This window comes from Rosa chinensis, chromosome 6 (assembly GCF_002994745.2).
Source record: "Rosa chinensis cultivar Old Blush chromosome 6, RchiOBHm-V2, whole genome shotgun sequence".
Taxonomy (NCBI): domain Eukaryota; kingdom Viridiplantae; phylum Streptophyta; class Magnoliopsida; order Rosales; family Rosaceae; genus Rosa; species Rosa chinensis.
The window spans coordinates 13,653,119-13,675,739 of NC_037093.1; the positions used below are offsets into that span (position 1 = coordinate 13,653,119).

General features: G+C 38.9%; 1 protein-coding gene across 1 annotated transcript; it reads left to right on the forward strand.

Annotated features, from left to right (window-relative positions):
• Positions 1 to 19,407: 19,407 nt before the first annotated feature.
• Positions 19,408 to 20,671, forward strand: LOC112170511 (probable carboxylesterase 12). Its single transcript, XM_024307832.2, has one exon. It carries the CDS (start codon positions 19,479 to 19,481, stop codon positions 20,421 to 20,423), a length of 945 nt encoding a protein of 314 aa, XP_024163600.1. The 5' UTR covers positions 19,408 to 19,478; the 3' UTR covers positions 20,424 to 20,671.
• The last annotated feature ends 1,950 nt before the right edge of the window (positions 20,672 to 22,621 follow it).

Genomic DNA, 22,621 nt, shown 5'->3' on the forward strand with positions numbered 1-22,621 from the left:
TGGTTAAACAAGATTGAACAAGTCCCTCTAGTCAAGTAACGATAGAGTATGGGGAAGAAGTCATCACCATACAAGTAAGGAAGCCTCCCAGGCTCGGGTCGGAGCCTTCCAGGCTCTTGAGCATCCCATGCTCTTTGCTCAACTCACCCACATACACATAGTAAGCGGGGAGGAGTACTAATAGGCTAGCTAGCAATAAAATATAACGACCGAGGTATGGTGGGTTAAAAACCATACGAAAACTGAAAACCAATAATACATCCCCAAAATCTAGCAAATAAAAGCTCGAGTACGATTCCCAACCGTACATGGGGAATGGCATGATAAATCACATGTATCAACGACATATCCCACACGCCAAAAGGATATTCTCAAATCCATCAACAAATGAATATTTTCCTCGAAAATTCCATTTTCGAAAGCCTTTCAAAAATCTCAAAATTGATGAATAAAATATAATGTTTAATTCCAGAAATCACCTCGGAAAATAATTAGTCGAAAATCAACATAAATCATAAATTCAAGTTCGAGCATAAAAAACTCATATTCGAAAATCATGATGGAAGAATCAATTGATAAACCAAACTATAATCCGAAACCAAAATAATATGCTCGACAAATATTATGATAATTAAATAAAGCATTAGTTCAAGAAATAACAACATGCATTATTACTTAAAATAAAAGTCCACTCACAGTATACGCTAACGTGGTACCCAAGCGTAAGGATCCTCATCGAGCGATGGGTCGGTACCTTGTCTTGTACACAATTATATTCCGTAAACAATAATTTGACAATTAAATACGAATCTAAAATGAAACCCGAAAACCCCTCGTAAATCAATATATCCATTTCTTTCTGGATTCAACCCAAAGTTCACCACTAATATCAATCCGTCAATTAAAGTATTCCATAGCGGAAACAAGGGAAATCTGAAGGTTGGATTCCCATAAATCGACATCTGAAACCCCAAACTTCGGAAATTCACAATCGATAACAAACTTCTCCAAATTCCACCAAAAACACATTTACAGATTCTACAACTCACAAGTAATTTATCTAGCTAAAAACAGAAGCCAAAAATCCTGCCATACACTCCTCCACGCGCCACCCACAGTGGCCCACGCGCCGCCGTCCAACACCACCTCTAACCACCAAATTTTACTAGCAGCTTCCGGTCAACAATCCAAACATCTTTCTCAACTACAAAAAATTCAGAAAATTTCCCGTCGTGATTTTTCCTTCCACACTTCAATCTGGGTTATGAAACTTGGACGGATCCAAGTACACTCCAAGGCACTTCTAAAGAACCTGGTTCATCGCCGGAGGTGGCCGGAGTTGGAAGAAAACGGCGTTGACCTCCAAATGCTACAATGAACTTCCACGGCTTGTATCTTCTTTTTCCAGCCACAACGCGATGATCCACCACCACAGACTTGTTGAGGAGGAGGAGACGAGTCGAACAGTGCTGGTGGCACGATCCTAGGTGGCTGGACGGCGAAGTTGTGACGGTGAACAGTGGAACAGAAAGAGATAGGGAGTTACCGGGTTGGTAGGTTCTGACCTACCCACAGTAATTTTTCAAATATATACAAAATTATCATGAACAGTAACTTTTGTATTTCGCTTATAAATTTCGCATACGAACTCCAATTTTTACATACCATATATGCACACGCTCAGTTTAACATCTTCTACGACTTTCATGTAGGAAGTTTTTCTCAAAACTGATCCAAACAAAAAGTCAACTTTTAAGGCCACTAAAAGTATGGAAGCAAGGTAAAAGGTTAAAATAATTGTCGTTTACCGTCTGAATGATTAGTAAATAGGTAAGTTGAGATAAGGGACATAACAACATTCTTGAAAACGCTTGAATTGGCAAACTCCATTCCTTACTCAAAGCTAAGGTTCTTCATGCCTTCATTTCCCTTAAACTCTCCCCCAGTTGGAATACCTTTTCCTGCACTTCACAGGAAACCTCCCTCTATCCTCACCCTCCTCATCTGAAGAGCCATGTAAACTACCCAATTTATCACTTTCATTCCCATCCTCCTATGAAATGTTTCCCTCAAAGCCCATATCATCCCATTCATTTACCCTAGATGGATCACCATCAACATTCTCGGCAAACTGCTGGTCATCACCCTCACTATCCAGCTTAATGTTAGAATCTCTAATCCTATCAAAGTTGGGGTCATCAGAATCGGTAGAACTTGAATCCCAATCTTCCTCTTGCAGGGGTCTGCTCCCACCATTTGATGTCCCTTCTTCTTGCCCAGAACATTGTCCCCCAGACCGTGTTGCATATCTAGGCTGAACAACCTTACTAGGCCTGCCTTTCTTTTTTCTTTGGTGCTGGAATGTCTTCATGTTGCACCTTATGTTTCCCTTTGTTTAAAGTTCTTTTTTTCCTTGATTGGCTCTAGAGGTGGCAAACTGGTCGGCCCGACCCATTTTAAGCGGGCCTAGTCGTGCTTCATGCCTGGCTCGTGCTGGCCCATTTACTTAAACATTAAGCCCAGTCCGGCCCATGGCCCGAGCCCATATCGTGTCGAGCCAATAAATGCGCCGTGCTCTTGCCTACCTATTATAAAGCACGATTTTGTAAAAGTAAAAATAGATTGGAAAATTGGTCTACTCATTTCATTTCATAACCCCTTTATATAGGGAGAGAATTACAATGGAAAGAACAATTACAATGATGACATTAACTACTGATTGGTTCGTAATCCATGCTGATTGATGTTAATCGGTAATCGCTTGATTCTCTCTCCGTCAATCACTTTGACAAAGGCACACAATATGTTTTTCCTTTAACACTCCCCCTTGTGCCAAGTCAAAGACGAAATGGTGCATGAGTTGTTGCCTCACTAAAAACCTTGCCAAGTAACAATAAAAACCCTGTGGGACAAAAATACACATTGGTCGAAGGAAAAGAGCACAACGCACCTTTTACATTTGAGTATGACATGTGTGTGTTTGACTCCCCCTGATGTCTACACCTTCCCCTGATACTTACATTAATCTAGGGAGCTTGGAAAGTCTTCGCATTTCTATGCTTTTCACATGTTTCTCAAATGTGTCCTTAGGCAATGATTTGGTGAACAAATCTGCCACATTCTCCTCAGACCTTACTTGATTCATTTGAATCTTGAGGAGAGTCTGTTGTTGCTGATTGTAGGACAACTTTGGTGATATGTGTTTTGTGTTATCACCCTTAATATAACCTAGCTTCATCTGTTTGATGCAAGCTGCATTGTGTTCGTAAATGCAAGTAGGCTCTTCAGTGGTAGAACTCAAACCACTAGTCCCTCGAATATGTGCAATGATAGTTCTTAACCATACACACTCAAGAACCGTCTCATGTAGAACAATGATCTCTGAGTGGTTCGAGGAGGTAGCCACAAAGGTTTGCTTGGTTGATCTCCAAGATATCACCGTGTTCCCATTGGTAAATACATAACCAGTTTGGGAACGATATGTGGGTCAGATACGTATCTAGCATCAGCAAAACTGACCAAAACGTCATTTGGCGTTTTAGTGTAGTGAGTGGCGTTTTCGCCATCAACATTTCCTTTAGGGATTGCAGTTCCATCTGCGGTCCCTCTTGTCTCTCTGTAGGGAAAGAACAGTCTCAAGTCAATGGTTCATTTTAGGTATCGAAAATATTCTTGATACCATTCCAGTGACGCTGCGTTGGCGCTGAGCTAAATCTAGCTAACAAGTTCACTGAGAATGCAACGTCTGGTCGAGTAAATTGGACTAAGTACAATAATGCGCCTATTGCACTTAGATAGGGAATTTCAGCTCCCAACACTTGTTCGTCATCTTCCTTTGGACGAAATGGATCTTTCCTTGTATCCAAACTTCGACCGATCATGGGAGTGCTAACAGGATGTGCTTTGTCCATGTTATATCGCCTGACTTTTGGACATATGCAGACTGGTGGATTAATATTCCACAAACTAGGTGTTCTAGTTCAAGACCTAGATAGAATCGAGTTTTCCCAAGATCCTTCATCTCAAATTCGGATTTCAAGTAGCTCGCGGTTTCTCTTATTTCATCAAGAGTACCAGTTATGACATATACTACTACAATTTGCAAATCCGGAACTTGTTTTCTTTATGAATACGAAGGGGCATAATTCACCGTTCTTATATCCCTTCCCAAATCAAGTAGTCACTTAGACGGGTATACCACATCCGTCTGGATTGTTTCAATCCGTAAAGTGAGCGTTTCAACTTAATTGCAAACGCACTCTATGGTTTAGAGTCACTTGACTTGGGTAATGTAAGGCCATTAGGCACTTTTCATATATATCTCTGAATCTAGATCCCCATAGAGATATGCAGTAACCACATTCATGAGCTGCATTTCCAGTCCTTCGGAAATTACTAAGCTAACTAAGTAGCGGAACGTTATAACATCCATTACGGGGGAGTATGTCTCCTCGAAGTCAATTCTAGGGCGTTGTGAGAAACCTTGCGCACAAGGCGAGCCTTGTACCTCAAGACTTCATTCTTCTCATTACGCTTTCTGACAAAGACTCATTTATGTCCTACAGGCTTTACACTTGGTGGGGTTAGCACTACCTAACCAAATACCTGTCTCTTTGTCAGAGAATCTAATTCTACCTGGATTGATTCTTTTCATTTAGGCCAATCTGCTCTTTGTTGACATTTTTCAACAGAGCGTGGTTCGATATCATCGTGCTTTAGGATTCCTTGAGCAACAGTATATATCATCAATGTGTATGGAAGATCTTTCTATCAACTCATACACACACTCGTAATCCTTTGAGATTTCTTTGTTCTCTGGAATCATTTTTAACATCGGAGCGTCCTCCAGTATTGATTCATGGACATAACTATAATCAGAGACAATCTCATGAGAGGGATTCTATACATTGATGATTGGTTTGTGCCTTACCCACCCTTTTCTTCCTTGGATGAATGTCAATCGAACCAAGTGACCTCCCCCTCTTCCTTGGGGAGCCACTGCCTCAACCTCACCTCCACTAAGTGCGGTTGTAGTGCCCCTATCTGCGGCATCGTGCCCCTTGTTAGGGACTTCTAACCTTGCAGGCACATTTGCAGCTGGTATATGTGATCTCGTCACTTTTACGATATCAGTAAATGCATCAGGCATCGAATCTGCTACGTTCTGAAGATCGATTATTCTTTTCACTTCACTTTCACTTTGTGAAGTGCGGGGATCAAGATGAGACATAGTGGGGACAAACCACGACAATTCCTGTCGTTCCTTTGGAAAATCCTTTTTCCTATCTCCCCCTAACGACGGGAAGACTGTCTCATCAAAGTGACAATCCGCAAATCTAGCGGTAGAGAGATCGCCTGTCAAGGGTTCCAAATAGTGGATAATTGTTGGGGATTCGTATCCAACATAAATACTTAATCGTCTCTGAGGACCCATTTTGGTGCGCTGTGGGGGCGCAATAGGCACATATACTGCTCAACCAAATATGCGTAAGTGTGAAGTGTCAGGCTCATATCCAGTTACCAACTGGTACGCAGAAAATGGTTGGCTAGCTGTGGGTCTTAAACGAATAAGTAAAGCTGCGTGCAATATTGCATAACCCCATGCAGATATAGGCAGGTTGGTGCGCATAACCAATGCCCTAGCCACCATCTGTAGCCTTTTGATGGTGGCTTCTGTGAGACCATTTTGTGTATACACATGGGGTACAGGATGCTCTACATCGATTCAAATAGATATGCAATAATCATCAAATGCTTTTGATGTAAACTCTCTAGCATTATCAAGCCGTATAGACTTGATAGGGTGATCAGGGTGGTGAGCCCTTAAATGTATAATCTGTGCTAGGAGTATTGCAGCATTTCTTGTGAACAATAAAACGACATGTGACCAGATTGTCGAAGTATCCACCAGAACCATAAAGTACTTGAATGGTCCGCATTCTGGATGGGTAGGTCCACAGACATCTCTTTGTATCCTTTGTAAGAATGGAATGTTTTGTTTTGTATCTTTAGCATAGGAAGGTCTTGATCCTGTTTTTGCTAAAGAGCAGGCTTTGCAAAACGAGTGATGTGCCTTTGAAATAGTCAATGAGGCATAATGGGAGGGAGGTAGTGCATCTGGTACTTCAGAAGGTAATGACTGCATTTGTGCAATACCAGAACTGACACCTTGCAGTGTGGCGGATTTTTCTCCCATTTTTCACTCGAAAGAAGGGAAGTCCGTGTGAGTTCTTGAAAAATACGGATCATCATGTCACGACCTCGGTGCCATAGGCGGTCATGCAAAAGCCTGCATGAGTCAGTGTCCCACATTTCATTGTTGGTGACAGTATAGGATTCAATGATCCGAATCGTAGTGAGGTACAGTCCACTAAATTGACTCATAAGTTTCTCTAAGATGTGTTTCCTTCCACAGTCATTAGATGTAATATCAAGGTATTCAGTTCCATTCTCACGGTGTGTTTTTACTGGATAATCGTTGGCACAAATAGCTTTGAAACATTAACAAGGTTCGATTAGCTCTTGGTGCATATAGAGCGTCTGTGACTTGAAATGTTGTGCCATTAGGCAGCAAAAATTTGGCAGTTCCTCACCATTTTATTAGTTTTTGATAATCCAATCATCGTAGTCACAGAAGAATTATAGGCTATTAGTTCAATGAATAATTGCCTATTTCTTAATATTGTGTGGGTAATCCCACTATCATCTAAGCACTCAAGTTCTCCTCCATTCATTCCTACAAATAAATGTGAGGTATTTAGAAAATATAACTCATATTCTTTAGAGTATTTCTATTTGCGTAGAATGGTATTCTTTTCATTCTAATAATTTTTTTTCTCTAGATGTATTGCTTTACATCTTTATAGTGCTATGTCGAACCATGTAAATATGTGTAGTAAATAAATTTGAATAAATTCAGTGCTTCAGAATAAAATTCAAAATTTATTAATAAGCCAACGATAATCAATTCAAGGTCTTGTTTAGAAATCTTATTCATCAATCCATGATTGAAAATAAACTTTAAGACTAAACAATAGTCTAATTAAAAATGAGGCATTATGCCTTCACAACTGTCTTTGGAAAATAAAATGAATAAAGCAGATCAGTCAAGATTGAGGGCATCCATTGACTTAGCAAGTTCCTCTTTGCCATTGGAGTCTGCAACTGTAAGGTTGACGTCTAGGTCATGACCTCCTTCTTCCATATAGTGAGCCACTTGTTCTTTAGACTCTCTATACCTCTTGTAATTGGCTGCTACTCTGTTGTTTGCTTGGCAGTTCTTATACCAATGCCCAATGAATCCACACCTATAGCATGGTTCATTGTCAATTCTTTCCTTTGGCATCTTGTTTCCATGATCCCCATGTCCCTTTCCATGTGGTGTATTGTTGCCACGTGGGTAGGGATCAGCACGTCTAAACCCCCTTGCATTGGAGTTATTTCCACCTTTCATTTTTCCATAATTAGCCTCGGGAATTTTCTTTGTCCCAGTGGGCCTGGCATTGTTATTCAAGAGAATCTTATTTTGTCTCTCAGCCACTTGCAGTAGGCTTATCAACTTATTGAAGGTTGTGATTCTTTTGTTGTCATAATCCAACTGATACTGGTTCGCTAGTATAAAAGCTGAATTAGGAAAGGTGGTAAGAGTCTTGTAGATCATATCATCTTCTGTGATTTCCCTTCCATAGAAATTGAGACGTGCCTTTAAGCGCAACATGTCCTTGTTGAAGTCATTGACATTTTTATAGTCAACAAGCGGATTCCATTCCACTGAACAGCCAGTCCTGGGAGCAAAGTATCGTGAATGTTCCCCAAACGTCCTTTAAGGGCATCCCACAGTGCTTTGGGTGTCTTCAACTGAAGGTACTCCCAGCGTAGGCTAGGATCAATATGTCGCCTCAGAAAAATTAAGGCATCTGCTTTCACCTTATTAGATAGTTCATCATCTTTGGGATCAGTAATGGTGGCAGTGTAGTCTTTTGCCACAAAGGCAGTTTCCATATCGGAAACCCAACGATGGTGCTCAAGTCCTTCTGAGTCCAAGATGTCAAACTCAGGTCGAGTTGGATCAGCCATCTACATAAAACAAGAGAGAAGATATAAATTACGCAGTCATAAAGACATCCACGTAAATTATTTTCCAAATATATGAATTAGATTTCAAGACCAAGATTCGTAATGGTCACATTTTTTTTAAATGCTATGTGAAAATACTTTATCACAGTAAGTGTGTGTATAATGCGCATGAATTTTCATTATCATGACAAAATGAAATTTTATATGTCGTATTACAAAAATAACTATAACACATTTAATAATAAATAAGACATAGCATATATAAAAATAAACTACATGACATGCTCAAATTGCACAAATATACAACAAAATATATGCGACATATAATAATAGCAATAATATATCATCCGTAAAATAAAATATAAACAATAGCATAATTAAAGGCATGCTTAGGAATAACTATATAAGCGTAAATAAAATTCACAAAACATGCTCACAAGTGCATAAATAATATATAACAAGATATATATGGCAAGTTCAAAATAACTATAAACTATAGCATAATTAAATAGCATGCTTAAACATAATTATTTAAAACATAAATAACAAGGCATGCTGTAAGAGGATTAATATTATCGAACAAAACATGCTTAATAACAAAATATAATAAAAGCATAAACAATAAAGTATAAAGCATGCTTTGTTAAAATCATAAAATAAAATAAGAAAACATACTTGATTTCGAGAAAATAAAACGATCCTAGCACACGCGCGTGTTGATACAGGCGTGCGTAGCGATGTTTTTGGGGGTGAGAAAAACTTGGCTGCTTCCTTTTTTTTTTTCAACAGTGGGCCTTGTTTTTTTTTTTTTTTTTCTGGGCTGCAAGCCTTTTTTCTTTTTTTTCTTATCTAGGCCGCAGGGCCTCTCTTTTTTTTTTTTTTTTTTTTTTTTTCTGTTCTGGGCCGCAAGGCCTGTTTTTTTTTTTTTTTTTTGGGATTGTTGGCCCTGGTCCTTTTCTTTGGGCCAGGTCACTTTTTTTTTTTCCGTTGCGTTTCTTCCTTTCTCCTTCTTCCTCCGTTGACAGAAACCCAGTTCTTTTTTTTTTTTTTTTTTTTTTTTTTTTTTTTTTTTTCTGGTTTACAAATGGTGCAGGTGGTTAGCGTAGGGATCTGCGACCGGTTGATCGAGTGAGCGACAAAGCCGGTTGATTGAGTGAGCCGTCGAGGTCGCCGGATTTCGATTTTGAGCTGAGTCAACGTTGCGGTCGAGATCGGGTCTGATGCGCGTTGCTGGGATCAGTGGATTACTAGAGGAGAGGTCGGTGTGGGCTGTGATGGAGGTCGGTTTGGACGAGGTCGTGCCGATGATTGTTGGGTTGCTGGAAGTGCAGGTGATCGATGCTAAGAGAGGAGGCCGGAGCCGTGCGCTGCAGGTGGGAGCCCGGACTCAAGTCTGGAGACTGAGGCAGGGTGTGCAGCACTGGACAGAGGCTGGGGGCGGTCTGGGTTGAGATTGAGATCTGAAGGTGAAGACTGGTGTAGGGGAGAGGACCGGTGAAGGCTGGCGGCGGGGCTCTAGCCCGATCTGGACTAAATTTTTTTTTTTTCGTTTTCGAAGGAAAGAAAATAGAAAACTAAGTTTTTTTTTTCTAGGGTTTTTTTTTTCTTTGACTATTGGCTCTGAGCGTGCTGATAACGTGTAAAAGTAAAAATAGATTGGAAAATTGGTCTACTCATTTCATTTCATAACCCCTTTATATAGGGAGAGAATTACAATGGAAAGAACAATTACAATGATGACATTAACTACTGATTGGTTCGTAATCCATGCTGATTGATGTTAATCGGTAATCGCTTGATTCTCTCTCCGTCAATCACTTTGACGAAGGCACACAATATGTTTTTCCTTTAACAGATTTTAAAATCTTCATTTGAATAAATAAAAAATAATTTTATTTAATTATTTAGAAAATTCAAATAAATTAAGTTCTACAATGTTTTTCTCAATCTTAGCTTTTTAAGATTAGTTTTCTAATAATTTTTTATATTACACTACAAGAAAGAAAGAAAGAAAGAAAGAAAGAAATAACTCAAAATATATTGCTTTTAGTATATTATTGTGAGATTAATCTTTATTAATATAATGAAGATTTGGTATCATATTATTCTTTCCTTCATTCTATAGTTGTATTATTATGAGATTAGTCTTTATTAATGATAGGAGCATAAAATGCTACAAATATAATGTGAAACCTTTATACTTTTCTTAGCTATTTCCTTTAAAAAGTCAATTTTAACTTTGTTTTCTTATTAAGTAGTTCGTGGAGTGATTCAAGAAAAATAAGAGCTTAAAGAGAGAAACAAAGCCATGGATCATGAAGTAATGATGAAAGGACCAAAATTGATCAACCTTTTGGCCAGAAATTACAAGGGAAGTCCACGGAATTTGTTGTGCAAAACAGTTGCTGCAAAGCAGAAACTGCAGTTTCAGAATCAGCTTTCTGGGAACGGTTTTGAGGAGCAATTATTGCACTCTTCCAAATGCAACTTTGCAGAAAGGGCTAGCGATCCTTGAAGACATGATGTTATACTTCAACAAGAGCCAAAGAACTGGTCATAAGTGTCAACGAGGCAGTGGGAAATCTAAGTCGAAGTATGCTTCCCGATAAGGCAGAAATTGTCAGCTTTTCACGAAGCTTTTTGGGAGATCTTTTCTGGCGATTTTCTTGGATTTCTTCCAGAAGGTTGTTGATCAATATAGAAGATGTGATGTCATAGAACACGTGGGAGTCAAGAACCATCCAGAAACTTGTCAAGACGAAGTTATTCCTTGTCCAAGAAGGAAGCTTCAGAGACAGAAATTGAATCATAGTCAAAACAGGGCATTTTGGCCGAGATTCTTCTTTGGACTGATTTCCAGGGTATTTTTGGAAGGTTATTTCTGCTGCAAATATTAAGGAGAGTCCTAGAATAATTCTACAAGATTACAACAAGATTACCAAGGCTTGAAAATCATTTAATTGTGCACCAATTAAAGGAATCCTCAAGCAACTAGGGGAGGTTTTCAAAGCATTGTTGAAGAAGGAAACTAGGGCTGCACTTCTCCTATATATATTGAGCTTCTGCACACGTTGAAGAGGACCACGCCTTTTCACCTTCTCTTCTATCTCTCTTTCTCATTCATCCGCCACCATATTTTTCTTCTTTTTCTCTATTTGTTTTATTTTGGTTTTTAAAATAATGTGTAACTAACTATCTTTTTGTTAGGGGCAAGGTTTGAAGCCCCAATTATGTAGAACATATGTTTGTTTAAATCTAGTTTCTTGATCTTTGGTGTGAATTGGTTGTTTATTTCTGCTTGATTGAAAGCTTTTATGTGTTTATGTTCTTTGGGTCGACACTTAGGATATATGCATGCAATTGGAGCTAGGTTTAGAAAATATTTCACCTAATCGTCTTGTTTTCTAATCCACAAGTATGCAAGGCTTTGGACAAAGGTTGATGTTTTAGACAACTAGAAGAGCATGCTAGGTAGGCGTTCCACACTAGACTGCAACTCTATAATCAATCGTTTCCATGAGATCTTAATGCTTCAAATATGTTGACACTATATGCGTTGTTGATAGGATAGCGTTCTATACTTTGATTGCATGTTTGATAGGCTTAGCTATTGTGCGTTCACGTAGACTAAGTAATTAGGGAAACATTAATAAGGGACATGATCTGCTCCGACTTGTTTCTTGGTTGATTTCTGTTCACACCTTAGTAATTGAAACTAGGTTAACTTAACATTGTTCGAAAATAATTGGTGGTGGATTTCCGAGTCTTTAACGTCTTCTCCATACTGTTTTTCAAACTCTAAAATCGTTTTTGTTTTCTTATTTTCCTTTTATTTTCGTAGGAACATAAAAACCCCAAATCTGTTTCAACTTAGGATTGCAACACACCCTTCTATCCCCATCTTGTCCTGCCATCTTTTTCCCTCTTTGACGTTTTTCTTTTTCTTAGTTTTGTTATTTGTTTTGTGCTTTAGTTAGTTTAGTTTAGTTTTATTATGTGTGAATTATAAAGTTACCCTCAATCCCCGGCTTGAACGATCCCTGCTTACTCTATATTGCTAACGACTACATCTTGCAGGGTTAAGTTGAGTGTCTATTTTGGGCGTATCAATTAATAAACATATATTTAATATTTAGAAAAAATACTTTATGTCAAAACAAGGATATAATGTTTTATTTCACTATTTTGATAACATAAAAGAAATAGCATTGGTAGAATTGTCATGAAATTTTAAATAAAAAAGTCTAATATTCAAATCTCATCATTGTGGTTTTTTAATATTTTTAAAAACAAAATGAAATTTTGTGTTTGTAACGGGCCGACCCACAAAATGTCATGCTCGGGCCGGCCCAATGGGCTAATATTCCTAGGCCCAACCCGACCCGTTATTCTAACGTGCTCAGGTAGTGCCGGGCCACTAACGGGCTTGGGCCGTGCCGGGCCGCTTTTAAGCGTGCCGGGCCCTTGCCGTGCTTGTGCTTAGCGGCCTGTTTGCCACCTCTAATTGGCTCTTAAGGCCTGGCCCGTCCACATTCCTTGGCCCATCACCAACCCTTGGTCCAATACAACCCCCCAGCCCATAATGGTTACCTGGAACAACATTATCCTCTGTAGTTTCATCTACAAATGGCCCATCATCATCCCCATCATCATTAATGGACCCTTCTTCTACATCATCAATCCACCAGTTTATGAAAGAAGTGTGATCTAAATCCTCATCATAATTATTGTCAAGCTCATCTGCCATGAACACCCTCTTTAGACTTTCACAAAGTATATACAGCTCCAGAAGCTTGGTCTTAGGGGAGACATACTTGTACATGTCCACTGTCTCACTATCATTCATCACTGGCAGATACCTGTACCTTCCTCACTACCCGGAATTCGAAACCAAAACTATATTGGAGGTGCCTGATATCCCATATCATAGCCCAATATTCGAAACCAAAACTATACTGTGAAACCTCCCTCCATGATACATCTTCATGGTGAACAAAGATGGATCTGCATTACACATTTCATAGTGTTTCAGTTCATGAAATTGCAAAACTGTAAATGTATTCATCCCATTCACTCCCTAATTTGTCAGTCTCTAATTTAAGATTTCACCAACCTAGGTTTAACACTTTCCCCTTTGACTACTATAAACCCCCAAAGCAGCTGGGATTTTAAATTCCCCACCAACCCAGCCATAAACCCTAAACCTAATTCATTTAACCTCCTCAACCACCTGATTCCGACATAAAATAGACAGAGAAATAAACAATTTCATAAAAAGACAAAAAAAAAAAAGGGGGAAAAACCACCCAAACCCTAGACAAAGCCACAAACCCACCACCATATCGACAATGACTCAACCATATAAAGACACAAAAAGCCTTAAAAAATCAATTCCAAAGTAAAAGTGACAAACTTTTTTTGGGGCGGGGTGGGGGGGGGGGGGGCATTTCATTTTACCTGGATATACGAGTGGCTCCCCATACACACGAAACTATCTCCAAGTTCTGTCCATGGAATAGAATCAAATCTTCCTCAGTCTTCCTTTCCTCTATAGTTTTAGTGATTTCTAAAGCGAATCTCTGTCTTAGTAGTGGATGAGATGCAGAGAGGGAAAGTACACATATCATTTGGAGAGAGAGGTTCAAAGTGATCCATTTTGGGTGAAACGGAACAGATAAGTGTAGGTTGCTCGTATGAATAGAGAGAAATACCCTTCCCATTTTGAAATCGAGCTAACGGCATAACGGCGAAATGGGCTTCAGGTACTTATGTTGGGTCAGAGAGTGAACCTCAGGTACCAATCTGACATTTTTTTAAGTTGAGGTACCAAAGTTACTAATGAAACGAACGTCGAGTATGGTTCGCATTTTTTTCCCTATATATATAACTTTTTTCTGCTAAGGAGATTTTTAGATATTAATATCTAAAGATTTCCTTCATAGACCCACTTTTGGATCGCATATCCACATCTCGCCTGTTCAGTTTTAGGTCCTAATATATAGATTACTTATGCAAATTTTCAGCTAAATTGATGATCGTTAAGATATCGAACTAGATTAAATCAATGAACGAACTGAATCTATCCAACTTGAACTGTTCGTGTTCATAATTGTAAATCGCAGTGCCTTAAAGATCATCAATTTGGCTAAAAATTTACATACATGATCTACTTATATATACATAAAAACTGAACGGTTGAGATGTGGATATGCGATCCAAAAGTGTACCATCAAGGAAATCCTAAGGACCTCCTTAGCAGAGAAGGATATATCTGTGTGTGTATTCTGCTTCATAGGCAACATAGCGAGTTAAAGATTCTTATCTTACAAGGACCCTCAATTCATATGTATAAATCATACTCCATGTCATGAGGACCTAAATCAAAACACTTTCATTCACACGGTACTTTCTTTCTCTTATTTATTTTTGTCAAGTAGTTTGAGTGAAGAAATTATGCAACATAATACCTATAAGATTTAACACCTTCGACCGCGTTAGTAACTTCATGTGTGATGACGAAAGTACTCCTGTGAGGCTTAGGAGGCCTCAATATTTTTTGAGAAACCCATTGAGCCTGGCCAGTATGATAATGGTCGAATCTCAATCTTTCAAAGGCAACTAATCACAATATCGGATATGGAACTGCAGTGTATTCCAGCGATCTATTTTTTCTTTTTTTGAGTTAAAAATGTTATCTATTATGCATTTCAGCAAGCAGTACTATACTGACTTGCTCATAGAGCTGTCAGTGGAAGTCATTACATAGAGCACACAACCCTAGCACACCCCTCACACAAGTATACTACTTAGTATACCCATAGCACACTCACCTTTTTTTATTAAGTGCAAAAACAAGAAATACCTTCTGAATTGAGAAGCCACATGTAATACCTTCTGAATTGAGACTTTATCTTTTGGGCTGTTTTGACTGGAGAGAAAATCAAAGGCCGAGGCTTGAAGCGATTATTGAAGGAGTGAGAGAGATGGTTAGGCATTGAGCGAAAGTGTGGGCGCCAGATATCCCAACAGCGGATGTAGTGCAAGAGCAAGTTTGGTTGTTTGACCGCAAGTGCAATGAAAAAGGGTGACGTTGACGCTCAGCCAAGAAGCTTTGTGAAGAATAGTGGATGCCAACGCTCCGTTAAGAAACTCTGTCACGACGCAGAGGCCTTGACACTCCTTCAAGAGTATCCGCCAAGAAGGTTGAAGCTCCGCCACAATTGAAGCTCCGTCAAGAAGACTGAAGCTCCGCCGAAGTTCCACCACAATTGAAGCTTGGCGGTGCTTTATATGACGACACAGTAGATGTAGAGAGTTTTTCGTCAAGTTGTATTGACGGTCGTCAACCTGTATTTGACGGAAGAGATGAAGCTTGGCGGATGGCCGATGATGCTTGACGGAGCTTGTTTGGCAATGCAACTTGGCGGTGCGCAGCTTAGCGGTTGACGTTGTTGCTTAGTAGTTGGACACAATTAAAGAAGACAGCTTGGTGCTTTGACGGGAGGTCGTCATCTTGGCTAGTTGTTGGCGGATGGTTCTTGTTGGCAATGCGACAAGAAGCAAAGCTGCAGTCTTGTGTTGGGTGTTGGAGCTTGTTATGCTTGTTCCGCCGATGTAAACATATGGCTAGTATCGGAGGCTCTTGACGTTTGTCGCTTGATGATGATCGATGATTTGGCATTGGAGCTGTTGGCTTGACAGAAGGATGCAGTGAAGGAGGTAGGGTGCCCAAAGTAAACGGGCACCGAAAGTTTTTTTTCTTTTTTTTTTCTTTGGCGTTGTCCAGTCCTTAAGAATTGGCCTTGACCATCGTTTAAGTTGACGTAGACCATCCTTTTGACTTGAAACCTTGCAAGCACTGGGAACAAGTTTAGGTTGAAAATTCTTTTTTGTTACCGCCAAGGATGGGATATTTTGTGTGTGTTTTACCGCCATAGATGAGATATATTTTTTCTTATGTTACTGCCAAGTGTGATACTTTAGAGCTGATGATAATTTAAAAAATATTGAGTGATGATCAAAGAAAATTGGTGCCCTGTGAGCCACGAAATTGTAACTCAAAGAAGAAATAAGAAAGTTCTGTTAAGCTGACTTAACGCGTGGTAAGTGACGAAGCCATTGTATCGGCTTCCTATAGATGGCGCCAATGTTAACGTTAGAAATTGAAAGCTTTAGTTAACGTTAGAGATGAAAGATAGAGTAAATAAGACACGAGAAATATAGTGGTTCGTCTCTCGCCTTAGCTGGAGACTACGTCCACTTTAATCTTGCACTATATGAGTTTGGGCCTTGTGGCCCAAATGGATTACAGAGTGTGTAATGGGTTGGTTTCTAAGTGGGAGGAGTGGTCCCTTTTATAAGGAAGGGAGCCACTCTCCTTTACATTTTCTTCAATGTGGGACAAGAAGTTCTTCTTCTAGTCTTCAAAGCATGTTGTGAAGGCATATTGTCATGATTGGGAAGTTGGTTTCCCGGCAAGCTCTTGTGCACTTCCGACTACCATGGTGTAGCTTGGACATCGGGCTACGGGATGCATATCGCGGTTGGGTCCCACCATGACTTGTGGGCTCTCAAAGAGGGTGTTACATATGTTTGGTGACATAGAGAATAAGCCATGCTAGTGGAGGTATCTATAGTGGTAATTCATGATTGATGGGCTAGGAGAGGAGTGAATGATCATGTTCACTTAGGGGGTGAATCCAAGAATTGGTCTTGTGAAAATGTGAAGTAATTATGGACAGGCTGATTTGGCTTTCTTGATCTAATTTCATTCCTAAGCTCAAGTTATAAAAGATAAAGGGAAATGACTTGATAGAGGTGGGGAAATTAGGTATCCATTACATAGCTCAAATTAGGTATAGCGAAACTCAATCCCTAAATTCTTCGCTGAGTAATCAACGAGGGTGGAACTTCAAATGAGCCATTATTGCATTACGTGATGAGTAATTCAAGATTTCTAAAGAGACAGACGAGATAGAGGCCGTGACACTTCAGTGATTGCGATGATTAGCAAAACTGTACCCAAACAAATGCATCTTCTTTCTTTTGAGGAAGTGAAATTTTGTTTTGCTATATTTTTAGACCAGATAAAAATAAATCAAGACAATAAAATAATTAATTAGATAGTGATTTTATTTTTCAGATTGCCTTCAACGCATTCCTTCATTGTTGATGCTACTTTGGATGACATTGCTATCACTACTAGGTCTAGGAATCTTGTAGCGTCTATTGCTACTTAATTAGTTTTCTTCTTGTTAGAAAAATAATTATTTTATTTTAGTGGTAAGTTTAGTTTAGAGGAATTCACTGATGGTAAAAAACTTTATAAGGTTCTTGATTCTGTTAACTATTTCTGTACAGTATTTGCGAAAATTCTTGATGACTTTATTGTCCAGTCCTCCTTAAGGAACAATAATGGTTCCTAACTACACTAGTATAACTTAATGACCACGCTTTGGGAACAAATCGTACTCCTATAGTATATCCTATTCATATAGCTCATGCTAACATTTATTCCTGTTGTGTTTATTTATTACGTTCTTACTTGCCATGAATTTAAGGAACTCAGCATATGTATATCTATTATTTGAGTTGAATATCGCCTTCACTCGATTTTTGGAGGGTTCTTGGTCGGCATTGCCCTCATCCACGGGTATTTTAATTCTCTTATTCAAAGCTTATTTTTGTCAAGTTGTTTGAGTGAAGAGGCTATGTTGATTTACCAATAAGATTTAAAGCCTCTAGCCACGTTAGCAATTTTACATGTCATGTGGGGCTTAGGATAAGATTTGAGCTTCGACAATTATTGCACTAGTTAGCCCCAATAGGTTGACTCATATATATTGATTGGAAAATGATTTGCGGCCTCAATCAGACCTAAGATTTGTGGCCTCAATTTTAGATGTCATGCTTTGTCATCTGTACACATCATCTATTTGTCAAATCATGTCATGTAATTCTTGAGAAAAATACTATCTTATCATTCCAAAATCTAATGACTCTAAATTATTTTGGTTTTTTTTTTTTTTTGAATAAATTTTGGCTTCTTCTAAAAAGAAACAAAATTTGGCTTTCTTTCATTTTTTTCTTTTCATTACACTCATGTTAGATTTAAACAACAATTTTTTTTTCTTTAATCAAGAATAGAAAAAGCTTCATGTACATAGACTTGCATGTAATTCAGTCAATAGACTTGCATGTACATTCGATTAATAGATTTGCAGAACACATGTATATGAATTCAACCTTTATTGGGTTCCTACAAATTTTGAAAATATAATGTGAAAAATGCATATTCATATGATTGTATATATTCTTTTGTTCATTGTTTTCTCTTTATGTAAGTAGAGTTTAAATGTTAGATCTGAATTTATTATTTTTTGTTTGTTTTTCTCTTATATTTAGATTGTAGATGTTAATTAATGGCTGCTCATTAAAGTGAAATTTTTTCTTACCTCTTAATTTAGACATGAGTATTTCTCAAATTCGATTTATTAATGATATTTTTTCTTTGGATGAAATTAATCAATATTTGAAAAGAAAAGTTAACGTATATTTCTTGACATATAATACAATATAGGAAAGCATTTAATTAAATGAAGAAAAATATTGATCAAAGAATCCGTAGATATATCTCTTAAATTAATACATAATTAATAGCTGATATTTTTTTTATCACCTGATTAAATTCATTAATGTAATTGATTCACCCACTAACATCTAAAAGGAAATGTAAAAGGGTAAATTTGGTGTTGCAATAGTATGATGTGACAAGATATATTATGTGGAATTGAAAATAAAATTTGTATTTACTTACATGGCATGACACCTAGGATTTGAGGCCACAAATTTTAGGCCTCATTGAGACCCCATATCATTTGAGGCTCAACACGAACTTCCAAATGATCTATTTGGTAAATCTCCATACCGAGACAAGAATATAAACTCGGCAATTGTGGGAAGACTTGCATTCATTTGTTTAGTTTTCCTTTACTACTTTAGCAGAGACTTAAGAAATCAAATCTGCATAGATATTTCAAGTAGGGAATATCTTCCTTCCAGAAACTTGGAAGCTAGCTGTGCTCTACTTTCGAAAGCTGATGAGATAACTTCCTCTCTTTTTCTAATCTAATTCTTACGATTTTTTTTTTCTAGTCGAGAAATCTTGCAGGCCAGTGACTACAAGGAAAGGTTCGAGAGCGTCACGCCGTCATGCATGATGTAAAAGGTGAAGTCTTTATATAGTGACTTGCATAAAGACTCAAAATGTATTCAATTTCCAAGAAAATCCACCAAGAAAAACCAACAACGTACACCCAATATTTTAAGAGAGAACAAGCCCTCCTTTCTCCTCCTCACATATCGGTTGTGCTCTGTTTATCGTCTCTTCCATAAATCTAACCATGAGCGACGAACTAGCCCATGATTTCTCTCCCATCATCAAAGTATACAAAGACGGTCGAATCGACCGCCTCCTAGGCACATCCACAGTCCCTGCATGCATTGATCCCCAAACCGGTGTTCAATCCAAAGACGTCGTCATCTCAACCGCACCACCCATCTCTGCAAGGCTTTATATTCCCAAATCCACCGCAACCGAGTCAGCCCAGAAGCTCCCTCTTCTGGTTTACTTTCACGGCGGTGGCTTTTGCGTTGAAAGCGCTTTCTCTCCCACTTATCACAACTACCTCAACTCTTTAGTCTCCGAGGCCAAAGTTGCAGCTGTTTCTGTTGAATATAGGCTGGCGCCGGAGGATCCACTCCCGGCTGCCTATGAAGATTCGTGGGCCGCACTCAAATGGGTGGAGTCCCATCTCGCAGGAAACGGCCCGGAAGACTGGCTGAACCGGTATGCAGATTTGAACCGGGTTTTCTTTTCAGGTGATAGTGCTGGGGCTAACATAGCTCACCACATGGGTTTGAGAGTTGGATCTGAGAAGTTGGTGGGTTTTAAGCTGAATGGGATTGTTCTGGTGCATCCCTACTTTTGGGGTGAAGAACCAATAGGGGGAGAAGTAGCTTTGGCCGAGAGTCTTAGAAAGATGGTGCCTGCTTTGTGGCGGTTTGCTTACCCTTTGACTAGTGGATCCGATGACCCGTTTTTTAATCCGGGTAAGGATCCGAAGTTGGGGGAGTTGGGTTGTGAGAAAGTTTTGGTCTGTGTTGCGGAGAAGGATGCGTTGAAAGATAGGGGGTGGTATTACAGTGAGGTGTTGAAGAAGAGTGGATGGAATGGAGTTGTGGAGGTATCAGAAGCGAAGGAGGAGCAGCATGTGTTCCATTTGTCCAATGCTACTTGTGACAATGCTGTGACCATGCTCAAGAAGATCGTTTCTTTCATGAATTAGTTTTGGTTTCGATTCTGGTTAGCTTGTTGGTCTCTTCTTCATATGTTCTGGTATTCTATGCCTGCTTGTACTACCGTACTATGTTTCTTGGATAATAATGATCCTAGTACAAGAGAATTCTATGCTTAAATTGTGAAAATGTGAAAGTAGCTCTTGACCGGCCGATCTGGCTTTCTTTATGTAATTCCTTCCTAAGCTCAAGTTATAAAAGAAAAAGGGGAAATGACTCGATTAAGATGGGGAAATTAGGTATCCATTACAAATTTACAATAGCTCAAATTATTAGGTACCATGAAACTATGCCCTAAATTTCTTCACCAAGTAATTAACGAGGTGGCTAATTACCCTTCATATGAGCCATTATTGCATTATGTGATGAGTAATTCTAGAGAGAGACGAGACACAGGTCGTGAGTCTGTGACACCCATGACCAAAATTGCGTCTGCGATGGTTAGTTTTTTTTTTTTTTTTTTTGAATCAAACCTCGCAAATGCGTGGAAAAAGATTTAATAAAAATAAAGGGAAATACAAGTAAGAGGTGAGGACATATCATACACCTCCCAGATGTAAAATACTACGGATGAGGAATGACAAACAGCATCCTGCCTTCCAAAACAAAAGAAATCATCTAAAACGGAGACCCAACTTATCCCTTAAACAAAATTGATTAACGAAGCTTGGAGATGAATCAAACCAAGTAAAGCCCGTACCTGAAGCGCCAAAATTGGCCAATGCATCAGCCACCTGGTTTCCTTCATGAAAAATATGTGAACAACGAAATTGCATCATTGAAATGCGATGGACACAATTTTTCCATGCCACCTATAATTGCCAAGGTACCATTTGAGGAGAGCGGAGAAAATTCAGAATTAGGGAAGAGTCAACTTCAAGCCAAATATGCTTCCAATCACGAACCCATGCAAGCTCAAGTGCCTTGATCACTGCCATAACCTCCACAGCAATGGAATAGGAATGTCAAGGGTTGATGAAAAAGCACCGACAACCTCCCCATGGAAATCACAAAAAACTCCACCATAACCTGAACAATCCTCCCCTCGCTTCCAAGCACCATCTGCGTTAACTTTGAACCAACCAATAATGGGTGGATGCCAATTCACCTCGTAAACTTTCGGGGCATAACGCGGCCTACAAGTAGCACCAAACCTCTTCAAGACACAAAGCTCCTGTATGTTGTTAAACATATGTCCAGTAGCTATGCGACTAGAAGCATAAACATGGCCATTAATTAACCTGCAAGCCATAGCAACATCTGGAGTAATGCCATCATATCTCACCTTATTCCTTATTTGCCAAATAAACCAAAGAGAGACACAGAAACAAGCAACCCATAATTCTCTCAACTGGGGGCTGCGACCAACCATTAAACCCAATGGAAATAGCTCATGTAATGAATTAGGAATGAAACCCAACTCAAATTTGTCCAACATATAAGACCATTTAGAGTCTGCGATGGTTAGCTTTACTATACCGAATCAAGTGCATCTTCTTCCTTTTGGGGGAGTGTGATTTTTTTTTTGTTATGTTTTTAGAGGAGATAAAAATAAATGAAGAAAGTAAAATAATCAATTAGATAGTGATTTCAGAGATATAGTGGCTGCTACATTTGATTAAGGATTTACACATTGAACTTCAAGAAGTTCCTACCTTGCACTGTGACAACATTTCAGCACTTGTCTCGGTGTGCTTTACTGCAAAGCTTAAATGCCTTAGAAGTGATGGAGGAGGAGAGTATATGAGCGCTCAATTCAGGACTTATTTAGCAGATAATGGAATCATTCATCAGTTTTCTTTCCCTTATACCCTAGAACAAAATGGTGTTTCAGAAAGGAAAAATAGACATGTGAGGGAAACTGCAGTAACTCTACTTCAAGCTGCCTCTCTACCATCACAATGCAATTTCTACATATTTGATAAACAGAATGCCTACTGCTGTTCTCAATATGTCTTCTCCCTTTGAAAGGTTGTATCAAACTCAGCCTACACTTGAACTACTCAGGGTCTTTGGTTGTGCTTGCTACCCTCTACTTACTCCTTACAAATCAAATAAACTTCAACCAAAAACAATGAGATGCATTTTTATGGGATTTGCTGCTGGCTACAAGGGATATATATGTTATAGTCCTGCTAACAAAAGATATATCATCTCAAGACATGTGTTTTTTGAGGAGACCTGCTTT